Genomic DNA, 19,661 nt, shown 5'->3' with positions numbered 1-19,661 from the left:
AAAAATCAAATTTTACTTGCCGCACATTTTATAAAAGGCCTGTAACAGAAAGCCCACCGTAACGAATAATAATTTTACATGTACATACGTAGCTTAATATCGGCTAACTTCACAGAAATGTTGACTTATATTATATAGCCTCTCAGAAGTTAGCTCGATGCTGATTGAAATCTTTATTTGGTAATGCCCACTTGAAATGTTTTTCTTTTTGTTCTTTATGAAATGAAATACATAAATCATGTATAAGTACGAGTTACTAAAGTTAAAGTTTATGTCCTCGGGAAATTCGGTGACCCAGTAAATACCGCCCGTCCAGTGATGCATGGGACGATATTTCCCACTACACCGGTGTATACACCTTAGCGCTGTGGTCTGTTCAACATCTAGAGGAACTAAAACATCGCTGTACCGGGCACCTACACAGACAACAGCCATGGTAAGTATATTCTTAATTCTGTATTTTACTGGGCTTATTTTGAACATACATATTGTGCCTATATGAGATTACTCTTAAGATACTTTATACATGTAGCCTAAACACAGGTAAAGGTGTGGCCACAGGTAAGTACTTCAAACCGGTTGACGCATTCGTGATTACCTGGCCCGCCGTCCTTTCTGCCATGATATACTTCAGAGCAATCTCGTGCGATCGATACAGACTTAACGGACGTTACTAGGTTCTGTGAATGTATATATGTTAGTCATATCTGCAGCTAAATTACACGTAACGAATATTGACAAAGGGAGATTGGCCCAAGCTGATTACTAATTTACACGCCATGTTTTCATCACGATCAGAATAATATAGGTCAATGTGTATTGTATGTTGTATTTTCTCTGATCTAGCGCCGATTTTTTTGCCCCCTCCCTCCCCAACCTTATAGAAGACAGATATATATATATATATGTCAGGCCCGAGTGGCAAGTACATATAACAATGTCTTGAATGTGCATTTGAAAAGCCAATAAAAGTTTGGCTACACTTGTATTTCTAAATAATTGATGAAAATCTCAAGACAGGTACAAGAAGTGCTGTGATAAGAACATGATGCACCTCTAAATATACATGAACATGTAGCTAAAACAAAATAGATTATAGTTTTATGGATAAAAATCAACGGGATAGGAAAATATTGCAGTTGACATTTGATTCGGTACCCCATGCTTGATAATATTAGCAGTATACAATAAATAAGTCTACATATATATTGTACAGGGATCTGTTTTCCATCAATCGATATGTTATCTAGACACGTACAACATTCACGATTACATATATATATATGTATATAAAACATAATATATCGGTAAGATATATATCTTAATCGTATTGTCAAGGAGAGATAAGTATATACATATTATAGACGTTGTAGGCATATATATAAAGTGTTTGGAGTAGGTCTATCCGGGTACATTATCTACAATCACTGATAAAAATATCGTTCTGTGAATGAAGGTAGACAACTCTTATTTCTATTAGTCATTCTTTATTTTTAACTCCTATTTTTTATTATTTCTTCAAGGCACAAAGAATGGACAAGATGATGAATGGTAAGCAAACCTTTAACTTTTAAACATCAAGTTCAAAAAATTATATTAAAAAGAAAAGAAATATATCTTAATAACATTAAAAAATAGAGACTTCTGTTTTACCTTCTGTATGTGTAAGTTTGATAAATGGCAGACTATATCACCCCTGGTATGAAATTCTTGGGACTCTGAGTTATTTTTCTCAAAGTTTAATAGACTTTCAAGTAGTAATGAATATCGGATTAAAATCTTGGTATTATTGTTAATTTACATATACCTGCAGTTGTTCTTTAAAGAGATAGTATAAAGTGCATGTACACTTTATATGATTGTTACACACGTACATATATATACTAAGCACTATCTATGTAAATTTATATGATTGTTACACACGTACATATATATACTAAGCACTATCTGTTAAATGAAATAAATATACGGTATATGGATATTGTTTTTGAAAAGAAGCCTTTTTTCATAAACTGGACACTTTTTTCAAGTTTTCTTATCTTTCTCTATTTTGTATTGCTGCACCTGGCCTAACCTTACACTAAAAATAATGGAATTTCATTAAGAAAGATATTAGGTTGAATAATAATTAAACTGAATGTCATAAATGCTAAAGAGAATGATAAGATTTTTTTTTAAAATCTTATAGTTTTATATCAATATCACTTTTATCAATGAAGTCTTCCAATTGATGAGTAAACAAAAAAGTGTGTACATACCCGCATCATTTTCCTATACATTTGTATATAATGTGATGTATAGAAAATACTTGATATTGGGATGGTTACTATCGTCATCGTTAAAGGCTCACCAACTACATGTATTTACCCGACACGAAGTCCATACATGTATTTTTTCTTACAGAGTTGAGGGAGGCCTTCCTTATTCAAGATAAGGATGATGATCACAAAATCAACATTATAGAATTAGGAAGTGTGATGCGCAGTATAGGCCTATGCCCTACGCAAGCGCAACTCGCCTCTATAGCGCAGGAATACGGCGCCAGTGGTATGTTTATCAGGCAGATGAATCACTTTTATCTGGAATTTATTTTCATAATATGTCTATTCAGTTTGGCTTTTAAGTTTTCAATGACAACGTATTGAACTATGTCATATATTTAATGTCATTTTTCAGATGATAATTTTGCAAATCTTAATTATGAAATTTGTACGTTTATGTTGAATTTCTCCTCATTAAGCAAAAACGCAAAAGTCAGTTAACTATTCTTATGTTTCTGGATCATTTTAAGATGGTTTGTGATATTCTTCATATTAATATCTGTGGGCCGCGCAAAGGATATATAAATGCGCTTGGTGACAGATTTAAAACACCTACATTTTGACATTTTAAGGTGAATTCTTACAATCTGGTAATTTCAGCCACTGGCAAGGGCGGGAAACTGTTTGACATGGATGAGTGTAAAAGGATTGTCCAGAAGAACGCTGGACTGACGGAGACACCCGAATCCGTACGGGACTGCTTCCGGATATTTGACAAAGACGGAAACGGCTACAACAGTGCTTCGGAACTGCGGCACGTGCTAACGACCTTGGGAGAGCCACTCAAGGACGAAGAGGTTGACGAACTCATCCGTGAAATTGAATTAACAGTCGATGGCCAGTTCAGTTATGAAGGTATTCATTCTTTATAATATTTTACTTCTGTTGTTGTGCAATAGATCATGATCAACAAATTCGAATGATGCCGATTTTGGTGTTGTTTATAGTATCCCTCCATCTACTGGAATAGTTCCTTATTTATTTGTAATATTTTTTTTCAACCATTGGCGTGTCTTTGTATCATGTTAAATTCAAAAGCAATCTGTCTAATTCAACCGTTTTATGCTCATCTAAAATGGAAGGATAGGAGAGAGATATTTTTTGAAAGTAGAAGTTCTGGCTATAGACTTCTTTGTTATGGTGTATTGTGTCAAAACAATACTGCAATTCATACACACACATATCCTTATGTTTAGTGCTTTCTTTGTTGTGTATGCTGAAAAAAAAAGAGAAAAAAGGAGCATTTGGTGTTTTGTTGTGTCAGAACTAAAATTCATATACACATATATATTTTATGTATACTGCTTTTGTTATTGTGTATGTTAAGAAAATAGAAGAAGAAAGTAGCTTTTGTTTTGTTGTGTCAAAACTCCCAATTCATATACACATACAAAATGTATCTATATATTTTTTTTTTTATTTCAGATGTGGTAGGACTTCTGATGCAGTCTTCCTAGGAACTTTTAAAAGTGAAAGTAGAGACAAGTGATGTATTTATAAATTGAACTATGAAGGGGAGTGGTACGGAAAGTACACAGCAAATAAATCCAGCACAAATGAGTGTTCAGGGAGAGGAGTTTGTTTACAAACATGTCTCCATTTCTACAAGTATTGGTGTAAAAGACTTGCTTACACCAATAAAATTATCTACAATTTACCATGTATTTTCACTTTAGGTCAAATCTTCATTGGAGGTGGATGAATACACATGCAGATGTTCTTGAATGAACACTATAAAAAAAAATTACCATTTTATTTCCGGTTTGATTTTTAGCCAACCCGTCAGACTAAATGGCCCAAATCAACCTCATGAATTTAGTTTACGATTTGTATTTATTTGAATACAAAAATGTCCTTTATAAAATATAGCTTATAATAAGAGTAAGAGCAGGCATTCCTTAGAACAAGGGTGTGTGTTTACTCTTTTACGACACAAACAAATCCATTTCTATTTCGCTAATAGGGTTCATACATTCAGTCACCGGTCCTTACAGCTAAAGATCTGAACTAAATACACGCATGTACATAACTATACATTCCATTATAATATTTGTTTATATCGTAGGATGTAATTGTTTATATGTTAAGTGTTGAATCATTAAATCTCGTATGCAATTTATTTGGTGTATTTTTTGTTTATTCCTGATTCTTAGAAGTAGATGACTCCGGTATCATTAACAATTTGAGGAACACTTGTAGAAGAAAAGATTTAATCACTGTACCAACAGCAAACATTTCAGATCCTGCTTAAATAACATACATAGGCAGCCCGATAACTTTCCTTGATATCCAAAGTACTTGATATTTCATTGATATTGTTATAAACAGTTGGTATTAAAATATGATTTATTCCACAATATATAACTGCTATTATTGCAAGTTTGATTGAGAAGTTCACGAGTTATGCCCCTTCTCGCGTGTTTTCTCCACGGTGCGATAAAGCGAACAATGGTTGTTTATTGTAAAATTTTCAAACATTCCTGTGGAGTGTCGAGCACACATTAACGTCCTTTAATCCACCAACATTATTAAATAATATATACAGACCATAGAACAATGAAGTCATTTCGGGAACAGAAGCAATATAGACTGATATCACTGAATAGCTACATAGTGGTCACTGAATAGGACAGTGATGAAAGCTTCATTAAAATCTGATTTTAAATGAGGGTATTATGTACTAAATAGGAATTAGTACTCCAGCCGCTTTAACAACACATATGGATGGCCAAATATTGTGCACATTTGTCCAGTAATACAACTGTAAAACAAATTGAAATGAAACCGTAACATCCAAGTAAGCATACATGCGTTTGGACTAGAATAGTATGACTCAATACTTATTGTTTTAAAGGTAGGTTTCGCCCAATGAAATATAAAGACTACGAAATTGAAATTTATCCTATACATAGATATAATCTTCAGATCATTTTCAACGCATACACCGAGCAATATGGGTGGTCAGTTGCCTAGCTTGACCAGGAAAATACTCCTCTAAAAATAGAGCGAAGTCAAGTTTTACATAGAACATGACGTATTTTTTCCAAAACGAGGCCGCAGCAACATACGGAAGCGTGCAACAAAATGTCAGATAGAAGTGACAGTCTTGCCACGGCATGTTTAGTTAAAAACAACAACAACAAATCGAAGTGCGAGGGACTGTTTATACATATCATATAATCTAAAACACTTCATGTTACTTACATACTCTCGCTAACTTTGTACACCAAATATACATGTAGTTAGTCTGCGGCTGTTTGTGCGCTGGCATATGTGTTGAAATTTAACTCACCACGTGCAATGCCGTTACACGAGTCCCAACAGATTCCGGCAAGTTCCGCTTGAGATGTGGCTTCTGTTTTCTATTGCTACATGCCATTTCTGAATTCAATTGCTACCGAATTCATTATAATTTCCTCCACTTTGTTGCCGATTCAGATTTTTTTTTTCATCGCACACACTTTCGTTCAGACATTTTGTTTACTTTTAGTGCGTGACAATGCGCATGCGCCAAACTTCGACAACACAATCCATCGCAGCTTCATTTGCATATTATTTTGTCTGACGGACACCGTAATAAATCAAGGATTTCCTTCAATTTTATATTCAAGACACATTTGTTCAATCTCAAACAAATAAAGAAATTAAATTGAGATATTTTAATATGTTTTTTCATCTTTTCTTCCGCTTATCGCATTTCACAAAAAAATATTTATTTGGTTGGGCGAAACCTACCTTTAATTAACAGTCAGAAAAACAAAATAAGCAAAACTCAAAATTTTGGATTTTTTCTACTGTCCAAAATCATTGAAATATGGAAAAATCATACATCTGACCACATCCGAAGAGTAAGTCCTGTTTTCTTTCAGTCTATGGAATAAGAAATTGATATTGGCAAATCTTGTGTATCTACATTTAATAGAAAAATATATGAAAATGGTTCAAAATCCTTTGTCTTTTACAACGTCGTTCATTTCAAATGAAAACAAAAACTAATATCGGTCATCGTACATTTTTTCTATTTTATTAGTAATTTGAAAGTTAGTTTTAAAAAAGTAATGCATGGCAGAACGAACATTTACGCATTAAAATAAGATGCCATCTAGGTTCTGTCTCCTGACCGAGATCCACAATAGTCTATAAAATTGGTAATTCCTGTTTCTGATAAGGGTCTTTTGTGGCCCACAAATCCACTATTTTTCAAAGTTATTGTAAGATGCGAATCTTGCATTTCAAATACTTACTACATACCTGAAGTATTTGATAGTGCTATTAGGTAATATAGAAGTTCTAGTTACCATGGCAACCACTTTTATTACATTGTATACACAAATTATGTAAAATGTGCAAATTTCATCAAAATTGGCCTTTTTATGCAGTTTTTCATCTCGTCACCATAGAGCGCATTCTAGAACAAACTTTATATTTCTCAAAATGATGTTTTCTTCCTGTCTGCTAATTCTCTTAAGATATAAAGTATTTTCTAGGGTGAGCTTTATTGCTTTTAAAAGAAAAACTTTTTAAAAAAATATGCCAAAAATGACAAAATTTTCAAATTTGCATAATTTATGTTATCATGGTTATATTGCAAATACATACTTTCTGTCAACAAAAATATTTTTTAAAGTTTTTATCAGGGGCGTATTCAATAATTCATACGCAGCAACTTAATTTCTAAATACTTAATTTGAAATTTGGTTGCATATAGATAGCTAGTCCTTTATAATATTCTTAAACATGAATTGCTTCCATTGTTTTTAATTACAACGTCTTTACGGAATCGTAACAATAAATACACGTGAGAACGAACAATGAACATTTAACCAAGCTATATAAAAAGCAGTATCACATTATCAACGCTATTGTTAATGAACAAACGTCGCTAAGTCTGTCCTTAGCTGACTCAAATGACGGAAGCCTGTCATACACAAAAAATGCTGGACATGGCTGAACGACACGTGTGACCCCAGAGATCGATCTCACACTCTGGCCCCACAAGGGCCTTTCTACGCCTCCCGTGTGGCTGTGTCGACGTCATCAGTGTTTACATATATTGAGAAATAATAGATGAGATATATCATAACATTAGTTAGTGTCTCGGGATTGTTACTGGAAGTCACAAAAAGAGGAAACATGGTAAGTAAACTGTTGTTTTATTTTAAACTACAGGGAATAGGATTTTTTTTTGGTGATGTTTATACTATAATTCTTCTCTAACATACATGTAATAATATTTCAGTCATTTATAATGGATTTTTCTAAAACAGAATTCTCTAGTAATTCACACTTGACAGAAATTAATTATTCTAAATGAATTGCGATATACCATACACTCTTTCGTATTCTGTAAATCATGCATATCTTTTACATTAATTGCCCTATCCTCTTGCAATTGTTATTACAAGGTATTGCCTTGTTTATGCCGGACAATTCCTGGTCGAATATACCATTAGATCTGTGTAGATGATACAAAAACAAACATTGAACTTCATTCTTTATTGAAAAAAAATAGAACTCAATAAATTATTTTTTGGAGCAATTAACATTTAACCATATTATTAGACAAATTCTAAAAGACGTCACCATTTTCATAACATTGTTTATGGGTTACAAACCAGACACGCTATTTACACCAGTGTCGATTTCTCCAGTATTTGGTTGAAATCAATTCCATGTTTGAACAATTTCGTTATGTACATTGTGATCTTCCTTTCCGGAACTACGGACTTTTCACACCACCTGTGTGTGTAAATATATAGGATGAATGTCAATGGAATCAAACGTTAGAACAAGTGTATCATATTTATGCTTTTAGTATGACCTTAGTTTTCCATTTGACTCGTGGTACGTCATCCTCGATTTACAGGGGTTACGATCACTTACGATATATATACCGTGAGTGATTATACCCCTAGGAATTGAGGATGGTGGTACGTATGTCTATAATTCGAGTAATTTACAAATGTTTATATTATTGATATCTAATGCTGTTTTAAAGTGGATTTCTATTGTAATTGACCAATAAATCGTCTCGTTTAATGGAAAATAACCCAAGGCTAATACTTCAAAGTAAAGTGAAAAGGAATAAACTGAAATTAAATATCAACATGTATTAAATGTATAAACTTATCACAACATGGTTATATTAAATCACTACGGTTGTTTTGAAATAAAGACAGTACTTTCTCCCCATACGTTAATAAAATAAATACTCGAACAATAGATCTTATCCCTAAATATGTATTTTATTTTACAGTCGGCTCGTTGGCCACCTCCAACTCGGGCACAGCTCGCAGGTAAGTTATTTATTGATATTTTAACTAACAATATCTATAATTGTTAGGTAATATAACAAACTAGGATAGGTTTGACATAATATATATGGAACAACCATACACTTTATTCCAAATATTTACATATAATGAAGATCAGAAGAAAACGTTTGATTCAAAGCACAGCATACATGTATGTGGTATTTGGAAGTTGAACCGAAGCTTAACAAAGCCCATGAAGTGATGCGTTCAAATATGATAGATTATATATATATAAATTACCTTATCAATGAAAAAATAGTTTTCGTTTTAAAGATGCTACACCGCTGACGAATGGTATGTTTCTCTATCAAAAACAGGAGCAAAGGAACTTGTATATTTTCGTCAGATAAAAACGTTACTTACTTTACACCATTACCATCATTGAAAAGGTTTTACTCCAATCTTGATGACACTATGCTCAATATGAAATGACGTGCACAGATAACAAAAAGCAAACTGGATTATTTAATATGTGTTTTGGTGGTAATTAGACACATATATAAACGATTTAAAATTTGTTAAAATGATGAGTACGGTTTGTAAACAAAAGGAGGGCGTAAGGTTAAGAAGGTGATAGGTCACGCGCACTAATTTGCCTATATAACCTAATTACATTGTACGCAGAGACATTCCAGCCTCTGCAGTAACCAATATGGACATTGGTCAAGGTCAGTTTGTTGCATGATTTTATTTGAACCCGCCTCCCTCCCCTGCTTCCTCTTATTGTGTTTTGTTCAAATTCATTTTTAGGTTGGCGGTTTTTATTCCCACCTAGGAACACCAGGTTTACGACGCGCGCAACCCCCCCCCCCCCCAAAAAAACAAAAACAAAAACAAAAAAAATAAAAATGTAGTTTTTTTTTAGAGTTTTTTTTGCGCGTCGTAAACCTGTGTAGGAACTAAGATTTATGTTATTGATATGTTTGTATTTCAATATAATTTTAAACTGTCGTTTTGTAATAAACGACCAATTTCAATTCAAACTTTATTTGTTGGGTTGTTTTCCCTGATCTTTGGTCCAACAAGCTTGCCCTGTCTGAAGTTCACTGATGTCATGTATAAAATCAGTTATTGTTAAAATGATGAGTATCCTTCATGCTCTGTTGGCGGTGGAGCATCTTTAATTAGCACGTGTCCTTCGAACAGGATTGACATTGTATTGAGTTACCATAAAGAATGTTCTTCACCAGGATATCAATATTTTTGATTTTACTGAAATCCCTCTAAATTTAAGGTACCATATTTGAATATTAGAGTAATTTTGAGTAGTTCTGATTGACCTAGTTCATGTCATTTTTGTGTAGAATTCCGGGAAGCATTTAACATGTTCGATATAAATAAGACTGGGAGTGTTACGACCAAGGAACTTGGAGACGTTCTCCGGAACATGGGACAGGAACCATCGGAAACGGAACTTCGACACATGGTGGACGAGGTGGATGAGGACGGTAGGTGTTGCGTAGCTAACGCGCGTTATTCCTGGGAGAATTATATGACCATAAATCCCCCCAAGAAGGCAGTTTAATGCTGAATTGTATGTCTCAATTTGTTGACATGTACATGTTATGTTTTGGAGACATTGGTCGATACATGCTTGGAACGCCGTATGTGATAAACATATAACCATATCAAAACAAATTTACACGGATAAGCGTGGACAACACACAATTTTTACCCTTAGAGCAACAATATGTACGTCAATTACCTTTGATATTCTATAGAGTGGGGTTCGACAAAATTGCTAGATTATAAAATAACTCATTATTCCGCTATTCCGATTGAGAATATTTTTTTCCTTACAGGAAGCGGTTCTATAGAGTTTGAGGAGTTTGTCGAGATGATGATGAACAAAATACATGAAACAGAATTAGATGTAGAACTCAGAGAGGCTTTTACGATATTTGACAAAGATGGCGACGGATTCATTGGACCCCGTGAACTAAAGGAAGTGATGGCGATGATGGGAGAACGACTAACTGAGATCGAAATCGAGGCTATGATCATAGAGGCGGACAAAGATGGCGACGGTAAAGTGAACTATAAAGGTAACTAAACTTTATTAACAAATGTAGTTTTCTGATTTCTGATAGGCAATATAAAGTGTATTTAGTTTACGCATATTTGGCAATATTTTCTTCTAGTCTAATCCAGGTAATTAGTATTCTAATTTTAGATGAAATTTCTATTTGTTTCCATTTCTTGACAAAGACTCAACTAAAGATGTACATTTAAAGCATATCTGACATGTTTTGACACTAAAATAATACAACTGGTGTCTTATTCAATGCATTTGTGATTATTTGTTATGCTCTTACTGTATCAATCTGCGTTTGTTTTCCAGAATTTTACGCTATGATTATGATGGACCCAGCGTGAGCGGAAATTCATTGGAAATAAAGTACGAGACACAAAATCTATTAGTTGTGGAATAAAAATGTCACACGGGAACGTGCCATAACAGACACAAACAAGTGAACTGATTTCCTACAGAAAATAAGATGTTATAATAGGCTTTATTGGATAATGGTTTCTTTCAGCGACGAAAACATAATGTATTGGATTGTGCATAAAAGGGACCAATTGCAAGGCAGCATTCTCTTCCCGTTGTCAGTATAATGTGACCGGGTGGGGTGTGTTGCTTGGTGTCTTCGGCGGCATGATTCAGTGATGTAGCACTATAAAAAGCGTAACAGTTCCCATAAACATATAACAAATATAACGACTTCTATATAAGAGTTGTTTCCCTTTACTCTGTCTTGTCGAGTATTTAACCCTTTATCATGTTATACTATTTGTTCTTAAAGAAGATAAGTCAATATTTACAAAGTAGGCGATGTCTTTTGTGATTAAATATGTCTGCACATGTAGAAGTGAATGGATGATATAAATGTGTATCTACGTGTGTACGCGTATGTATACGTATCATACACACATATTTGTGTATTTAAGTAGGGGCTATAAATAGACACCTGCAGTGCGACATGTATACATCTACGTCGTATATGGATGGAGAGAGGAGGGGGATGTTATTATGACAGAGATGACAACTTGGAAAGCAACAAGTACTACGACAGATATATTTTATATGATGATATAGACAACAGTGACTTCTGAGATCATTATAAAAGTGTATCTAATATCTGACTGCTAGTCTTTACTGTTATAGCTTGAGATGTCATGTTGAGTGCTCGAGATAATGGGTAATGAAAATTACATTGTCCTTTCATGTTCTTGTTAAAATATGTAATGGGATGTGTTTTGTTTTCTGTTCATTCTACGTCCTACATTATATGTGACGATCACGATTGTTTAGTTGATAAATTAAATCATTGCTGTGTAAGAATGCTCATTACTTCACCATCATATACTATATTTACAACTGTATGGATGTTTGTTTTTTGAAAAAAAATAAATGATGAATGTTTCTCTTTTTTCAAACATCATTAAACAAGAAAGAAATCTGTCATTTCTCCCATATACTGATATGTTAATACAAGAAATGTGCATTGTGTGCCATGCAATATTCTTCACTTCTGACTGTATAAAGCTGCCTGCATTTAGAAATCCAAATACTATTCTATACTTGTATTAAAAAATAGGTGAATTAAGAATGCTAGGTGGACGTATTTCACGATTTTCCCCTCAACTGTTTTTTTTTTTTTTAATTCTTATTTTCTGATTTTATATGACAATATGTTCTGGTGTCGGTAATGAAATTTTGTCATACTGGTAATACTTTAAAAAGGGCGTTTCTATGGTTCACAGTTCCTGAATTACACCCACTTAGTGTACATATATGTTAGAACTGGGGAAGTTATTATGACGTCAGTGTTTTCAAACAGAATCAAAATAAGATATTTCAGACAACAAACCGTTAGTTTGAACATCTTCATATTCGACAACAGGTCTTTGTTATATTGCCCCGCTATGTCAAAACTTGTAGAATTTCGAAAGTGTTATATTATTTATAAAACTCCTTGAAAATCGAAACGCAATGAAAGCACTTTCTTATATCACCAGTTGTTTTCTAGTAATAACGGGGCAAAGATGGAGGTAATAACAAAAATTAGCAAATATATGACAAATGTTAAAAACTTATCTATGAAATAAAAAAAAAAGATTGTCACAGTTGAAAGAGTATTAAATCATCGATTTCACTACAAATATATTGAAACAAAACAATAATTGACCGAAAGAGATAACCATTATAGTGATTGTTTGGCGAATAGAGCACAGTGTAACAACACAATGCTCGGTGAAGGCGATGTAAAAAAATTGAAGAAAAAAAACAGTTTTGCGAAAAAAAAAAAATTTCACCTTTCAGGCCTTTGGTCATTTATCACATTACATAAAAAATAATCAAGTTATATTTGTTATGTTAACTTTGTGATAAACCTAGTCGTTGGTCATCATTGCTGCCTGCATTTATGGAAATCCAAATACTATTCTATACTTGTATTAAAAAATAGGTGAATTAAGAATGCTAGGTGGACGTATTTCACGATTTTCCCCTCAACTGTTTTTTTTTTTTTTATTCTTATTTTCTGATTTTATATGACAATATGTTCTGGTGTCGGTAATGAAATTTTGTCATACTGGTAATACTTTAAAAAGGGCGTTTCTATGGTTCACAGTTCCTGAATTACACCCACTTAGTGTACATATATGTTAGAACTGGTGAAGTTATTATGACGTCAGTGTTTTCAAACAGAATCAAAATAAGATATTTCAGACAACAAACCGTTAATTTGAACATCTTCATATTCGACAACAGGTCTTTGTTATATTGCCCAGCTATGTCAAAACTTGTAGAATTTCGAAAGTGTTATATTATTTATAAAACTCCTTGAAAATCGAAACGCAATGAAAGCACTTTCTTAGTTCACCAGTTGTTTTCTAGTAATAACGGGGCAAAGATGGAGGTAATAACAAAAATTAGCAAATATATGACAAATGTTAAAAACTTATCTATGAAATAAAAAAAAAAGATTGTCACAGTTGAAAGAGTATTAAATCATCGATTTCACTACAAACATATTGAAACAAAACAATAATTGACCGAAAGAGATAACCATTATAGTGATTGTTTGGCGAATAGAGCACAGTGTAACAACACAATGCTCGGTGAAGGCGATGTAAAAATTTGAAAAAAAAACTGTTTTGCGGAAAAAATAAATTTCATCTTCAGGCCTTTGGTCATTTATCACCTTACATAAAAAAAATCAAGTGATATTTGTTATGTTAACTTTGTGATAAACCTAGTCGTTGGTCATCATTGATGTCTAGAAATTTGTCACTGCTTATGGAATAAACATGAAACAGATACACTAAATGTAAATACCGAGACGATACTGTTTAGTTGTTTCGCGAGTGTAAAATTTCAATATTTGCTACATCGTATTTGGAATTTTTAACGAGAGTTTCTTTTCGTGATTTATCTTTGAAGTGTTTTCTTCACACGACAGACTGTGCTATGTTAACCTTAAAGTTTTGCAAATATTTGTGAAATCATGAATATAGCTAAATCCCCGCGAATAATAACAACTAAACAGTACTAATCGCGATCAAAGCAACTCAGAACGGAACAACGAAATGAACGTCTATGGCATGCATTGGGTGAGAAATCGTGCAATACAACGCGACCTTATCAACAAATATTTAACTTTAACAACAGTTAAGCTTTTCGAGTTTTACATGTTAATATCATAGACTCGACTGACACTCCAGCATGAACAACATGCGAGTCGTTCCTAATTGAATAATTAAATCATCCTTGTTTTGATATTATAAAAGGATTTAAATGAGACATTTTTTCCAAGACCGATTTTATCGATATTACTCGTCAATGAAACTTAAATCTTAATTACCATCAGGTTGTTGTAGCGACAATCATAAACCATTCAAGGGATACATAATCAAGATCATTTTAACACACTCTGGCGTGACGAGGTGCATTTACAGAACGACTTTAGAACAAATAGATTATCTCGATAGAAGACAAAAGGTATACACCGGTAGCATTAATGATCTCCTATTGTTTTATACAAGTCTCCCGCAAGCCAAATCCTTTAGTCAAACCAATAATGTGTTTAATATGATTCGGAACACATTTAGGTTAATTGTCTTTAAGTAATATTAAAGCAGATTTTACAATATCCATCTGATCCCTCGGTATTGTACGTGTGTGTATGACGTTTTAACGAACAGGACATCGGTTTAGAAAGCTGCTTATTCCTACTACAAAATGGTACGTACCAGAATTGCTCAACTAGCCTCTGTATATATTGCACTCTCACAGTATTAAAATGATACAACAGACCGCCATGGCATGGGATAACAAGGACAGAAATTGACTCTGGCTGATTGCATGTGATCTTTGATTTAAATAGTCTAAACAAATTTACAAGCTATACTCCATTACACGAGTTTTCAAATAACAATTAAGCTTCATCTGAAAAAGATAATGTAAGAAATACTAGACAACAACTGATTCACATCCGCATTAGACATGATATCTAGGTAACACTATAATAGTTATTATGTAATGTACATTGTTTGCATGTATTTATAGAATAAAATAATCTTGCTGGTAATATGCCTTTCAATTTGCTCAAAAATCAGAATTAATTTACATATTATATCATACATCGACTTTTGTATCCTCTTCTTCGATACGGAGAAATGTTGATGTACCGATTCCTGTGTAATACAAATGGAATAATCTACTAAAGGATTTTTACATATATTTGCATTGGGATTGTAACTTATGCATATTTAAGCTATACACACAAAAAAAACATGTGTGCTTATTAGAAGATGGTTCAAATTATCATTTGGTTTTGCCAGTATTAATAAATGAAAATTTAATAACAATAAAACCGACCTTATCATTAAATAATTATTCACCAGGATGGGGAGGAGGAGGAAGAGGAGGAGGCTCCACTGCCCAAAGAACTGCTAGCAGGTAAGAATAAGAGATAATCGCTAATCGAAGTATGGTAAATAATTTGTTGGGTTCTTTTATATATGGTTATAAGCTGTTAAGTTTTAGCATATAGGAATCAACTGCGATATAGACTATGACGAAGTCAAATATTGTTTTCTTTTGTTTGATCGTAGTTAGTTGTAAACTTAACACCTAGTCACAAACACTTTACCCAAAAGTGTCTTAATTTTTGGTCATAGTTATCGATTGATCTCCTTTTTAATAGAATTTAGCGTTCATTACATATATAATTACTGACCAACACAACAATATTTTGCTTTTTGTGACAAATGGAGAGTCACCTCTACACGGGCCTACCTGATGCAACAATCACACACAAAGATAAATGATTATAAAAGACCTGTATATTTTCAGAATTTGCTGAGGCTTTTGATTTCTTTGATATGAAAAAGACGGGCACCATAACAACACAGGAGCTGTTCTCCGTCCTCAGAGCCATGGGTCAGAACGCTACAGAAGCTGAACTCAACAGTATGGTCAACGAGGTGGACGCCGACGGTTAGCATCACAGCTCAACACAAAGCAACACAGAGCAACACAAAGCAACACAGAGCACCACAAAGCAACACAGAGCAACGATGCAGCACATTCATTTTGTTCGCGTTCTTAACAAACACATACATACGCTTTTCTAACTATAGATACTCTAGTTTGATAGATATTTTTATCATGATAATGATACTGCTTCAATGTTGCGTTTGAAGTCGCAATTATGAGGACAATGGGTTTCCATAATAATAAGAGGAATTTGATAACTACGTATCAAACATGTTTACAAAATACACTAATTTAAAAAGTGATAAAGGAAAATGATTTTAAAAGCCAAGTGGTCTTACATATAGAAATCATGTTGAAACTGGCTACCGCGGAATATATATAGCCTCATTAAGAGGTGGTCTTTATACAGAGGTGGTCGCTATGAAATCCTTTACTGTTTATCAAACGGAAGCAAAGTAAGCTCTTGTCATGTTTCCACTTTTCCACAGGTAACGGAACAGTAGAAATTGACGAGTTTGAAGAGATGATGCTAAATAAAATAGATGAAGAAGTTGGGCCAGAAGTTAACAAGGAAACATTTGCTTTATTTGATGCTGACGGTGATGGATTTATAGGACCGGAAGAACTGTTGGCTGTAATGCGCAGGTTCGGTAAAACCGTGTCTGAGGATGAAGCCAGGGCTATGATAAAGGATGCTGACAAAGATGGCGACGGAAAAATGAGTTTTGATGGTAAAATATCTAATACAACATGTATTCACTCTTAATATCATCATTTAAACATTAATCCTTTGTGATGTAATAACACTTTCAATAATGTCGGCCCTAATTTACCCTCGTTGTCGACGGGCTCTTAAACCTAAGCAAACAATCTTCCATTTTGCCTAATATGTATTTTGTTGGGGTTACTAGCAAACACTTCAAAATAAAAGAAAAGAGTAATGGAATGTGAATTGTTTTGTGTTTCCAAATAAAGTAGCTATATTCAACTTGATACAAGTGCATCTATAAACTCAAGATGTCAGTTCTATGCTGTGCTTTCTCGATGCTGCAGGTTTATGAAAATATTTGATCAGCGTCTTTAAATACACAACCTGCGTATTATGTATTTTTCACAAACCGAAAGCTACAGTGTACTTCCCTTTGTACGTATTTCACGATTTCAAATTTAAAAGTAAGCGTTCTCTTTTCATTTCGTAAAGGAATACAGTCGAACTATGTATGCGCAATTAACAGGTATACCAAAAGTACTGAATCAGATAGACTTTGTGTAAACTATCGGATCTATTGTATTTTTCAGAATTTTGTGAAATGATTGCTGGAGATCCCTGACGTGAATGTATGATTGGAACAAGGACTGGAAATCATTCAGCTGCAATAATTGTCACTGTAGAATTTTGACTTTACCCAACGTCGTACTTCTATCGAAAACCTCATACGCTTACCAGACCAATCCTAAATTTTACTCTGTCAAAATGGCTAAGACCGATTTACAATTTTAAAGTGTGATCGATAAAACTATTTTGAAAGCATGAACTGATCAACAACTTCTATGAATTTGAGGTAAATGAACTTGTGGTAAAATGAATGTATGGAAACAAAATTATTATCTTGACATGAATGTGATGCAAACACCATATTATAAAATAAAGATTATTTTAACGCATTTATAAAGCATTTCTTATCTGTCACAGTCGACTTGCTACAGTTGTATACATAGGACTTTCAAAATATAATTCCCTGTACTGTAAACCAGTTATTTTGAATGCAAATGTTTCGCAAATAATTGTATACAAAGGTATGTAGAAATTCGCAAATGTATGTAAGACATTTCGATTGCGAATTTATATTTGCTAACATTTTAAAAATGGCGAATTCACGAAATGTTGTTTACTCGAAAATAATGTGATTACAGTATCGTAACCGCTCAAAATTAATTCATCAATCCATGGCTCGATTTTACGTATATAGCTAGCTCTCGAGTATTCGGTTTTCCATTTACGAACTATTTAGTGAGTTACGCTATGCATTCTTAGACTCACACAGATCAACATATACGACAGTGATCTACCTATAATTTACTACAAAAGTGACTTAATTGTAGGCTTTATTTTTATTCATTTTTGGTACTGAAACTGAAGTTGTGTCGTCACATTAGCATGGATTATCATTCCATTCAACGAGATTTCTCTACCGTTTGGAGTTTGAACGTCTCTTTGACATATGTTTATCATTGATAGTTCGTGATATTTAATATGACTACTAACACATTACATAGCTTCGGAACATAACGCAAAGTGAATATTATTGTTTTCCTATCTTTAACTTTAAAAAATGTAATTGATCACACAAAACCAAAAGGAGAGTTTTACTTACTATCGGCACACACAGTTTACAACTGTTTCAGGTAATTAGACATAGCTGAGAGTGTATGTCAAACGCTCGAAATATTGAATAAACTCAGTGTTAGAATTGATATAATTAAATATAATATTAATGATTCCTAAAGAACATTTTGTACGTCCTAAATAGCAGCACCCTATAATCTCAGATAAGGTTCATACACCAGAGATTTTCTAATTATTAGAGCATTTTAAAGAAAAGTGCATGGTTCATTTTGAATCGATAGTCAACCTGTCTGAGAATAACAGAACCAAAAATATATCCAGCATCTTTACCCCCCCCCCCCCCCCCCCCCCCCCCCCAAGTCATTATTTTGAAAAAAAGGCACTAAGAGTGGTTGTATCGTATAAAAAGGTAAAAATTCAACACCTTAAAAGTGGTTGGACATAATAAAGAATGTTGAATAACGAAAGTGAATTACATCAAATTATACGCCTTACACAGAGTACAAACAAGTGATGGATGGAAATTCGTTACAGTTTAACTGCCAACTTTTCGATAAAAAGCTTTTGTGTAATTAATTTGACGCCATAGTTAACAGCTGTCTGTCATGTTCTGACTACTTTTATCTATGTAAAATAAGGTTACATGTAAAGAGAGTGGTCATTTGTATTTTTATCCAGATTCAAATTTCGCCATTGAATTGACTTTGACGTCCACAGAACGGTACGAACAGCATTATACATTTTATGTCTGTGATATAATTACTATTTATCTATCAAACCTGCAATGTATATGTATTTGTTTAATGAAAAAAGTACATAAATAGATAGATAGATAAATAAATAAATAAATAAATAAATAAATAAATCCATTAACTAGTTTAACGAGAAAGACTTTAACTAAGGAGAAACAATGAATTACATTTCTCTCAGTTTATCGATCTATAAATTGACATTTTGTGTATTCTCAAATATTTGAATAGCTTCGGTTGACCGTCCATGCCCTTAACTTTACATATACAAATTCATAATACATTTAACACCTTGTGTAAATACTGTGATGGTGAATTATGTTTGTAGATGGCCCTAGGATACCAACAACGGGATATACCACGTGCCACTTTTACAAATCTTTGTGGTTGTATTTGTATTATGTATTAACTATTATTAAACCCAAT

General features: G+C 33.3%; 3 protein-coding genes across 3 annotated transcripts; all 3 read left to right on the top strand.

Moving 5' to 3' along the window:
* The first annotated feature begins 286 nt into the window (after positions 1 to 286).
* LOC138317269 (calmodulin-like) lies at positions 287 to 4,440 on the top strand. Its single transcript, XM_069258826.1, has 5 exons — positions 287 to 436; positions 1,524 to 1,551; positions 2,404 to 2,547; positions 2,922 to 3,176; positions 3,747 to 4,440. The coding sequence occupies exons 1-5, from the start codon at positions 323 to 325 to the stop codon at positions 3,776 to 3,778; spliced, it is 573 nt and encodes a 190-aa protein (XP_069114927.1). The 5' UTR covers positions 287 to 322; the 3' UTR covers positions 3,779 to 4,440.
* A 2,822-nt stretch (positions 4,441 to 7,262) lies between these two features.
* On the top strand, positions 7,263 to 12,060 carry LOC138317268 (uncharacterized). The gene is made up of 5 exons (XM_069258825.1): positions 7,263 to 7,457; positions 8,578 to 8,617; positions 9,940 to 10,083; positions 10,438 to 10,680; positions 10,977 to 12,060. Exons 1-5 carry the CDS (start codon positions 7,389 to 7,391, stop codon positions 11,009 to 11,011), a joined length of 531 nt encoding a protein of 176 aa, XP_069114926.1. The 5' UTR covers positions 7,263 to 7,388; the 3' UTR covers positions 11,012 to 12,060.
* A 2,504-nt stretch (positions 12,061 to 14,564) lies between these two features.
* On the top strand, positions 14,565 to 17,804 carry LOC138317267 (uncharacterized). Its single transcript, XM_069258824.1, has 5 exons — positions 14,565 to 14,882; positions 15,545 to 15,599; positions 15,996 to 16,139; positions 16,628 to 16,870; positions 17,439 to 17,804. Exons 1-5 carry the CDS (start codon positions 14,880 to 14,882, stop codon positions 17,468 to 17,470), a joined length of 477 nt encoding a protein of 158 aa, XP_069114925.1. The 5' UTR covers positions 14,565 to 14,879; the 3' UTR covers positions 17,471 to 17,804.
* Positions 17,805 to 19,661: the final 1,857 nt, after the last annotated feature.

This window comes from Argopecten irradians, chromosome 3, assembly GCF_041381155.1.
Source record: "Argopecten irradians isolate NY chromosome 3, Ai_NY, whole genome shotgun sequence".
In the NCBI taxonomy this organism is placed as follows: Eukaryota; Metazoa; Mollusca; class Bivalvia; order Pectinida; family Pectinidae; genus Argopecten; species Argopecten irradians.
Note: the sequence above shows the minus strand (reverse complement) of the source record. Positions and strands in the feature narration are given on the sequence as shown.

What these genes read in the sequence shown, in the direction of transcription:
- LOC138317267 (XM_069258824.1), top strand. An exon ending in CAACGAGGTGGACGCCGACG is followed by an intron (nt 16,140 to 16,627) that starts GTTAGCATCACA and finishes ACTTTTCCACAG; the next exon opens with GTAACGGAACAGTAGAAATT. An exon ending in CGGAAAAATGAGTTTTGATG is followed by an intron (nt 16,871 to 17,438) that starts GTAAAATATCTA and finishes TGTATTTTTCAG; the next exon opens with AATTTTGTGAAATGATTGCT.
- LOC138317268 (XM_069258825.1), top strand. Translation starts at nt 7,389, where the DNA reads ATGAGATATATCATAACATTAGTTAGTGTCTCGGGATTGTTACTGGAA. An exon ending in AACTCGGGCACAGCTCGCAG is followed by an intron (nt 8,618 to 9,939) that starts GTAAGTTATTTA and finishes ATTTTTGTGTAG; the next exon opens with AATTCCGGGAAGCATTTAAC. An exon ending in GGACGAGGTGGATGAGGACG is followed by an intron (nt 10,084 to 10,437) that starts GTAGGTGTTGCG and finishes TTTTCCTTACAG; the next exon opens with GAAGCGGTTCTATAGAGTTT.
- LOC138317269 (XM_069258826.1), top strand. Translation starts at nt 323, where the DNA reads ATGGGACGATATTTCCCACTACACCGGTGTATACACCTTAGCGCTGTG. An exon ending in CTACACAGACAACAGCCATG is followed by an intron (nt 437 to 1,523) that starts GTAAGTATATTC and finishes TATTTCTTCAAG; the next exon opens with GCACAAAGAATGGACAAGAT. An exon ending in GCAGGAATACGGCGCCAGTG is followed by an intron (nt 2,548 to 2,921) that starts GTATGTTTATCA and finishes TGGTAATTTCAG; the next exon opens with CCACTGGCAAGGGCGGGAAA.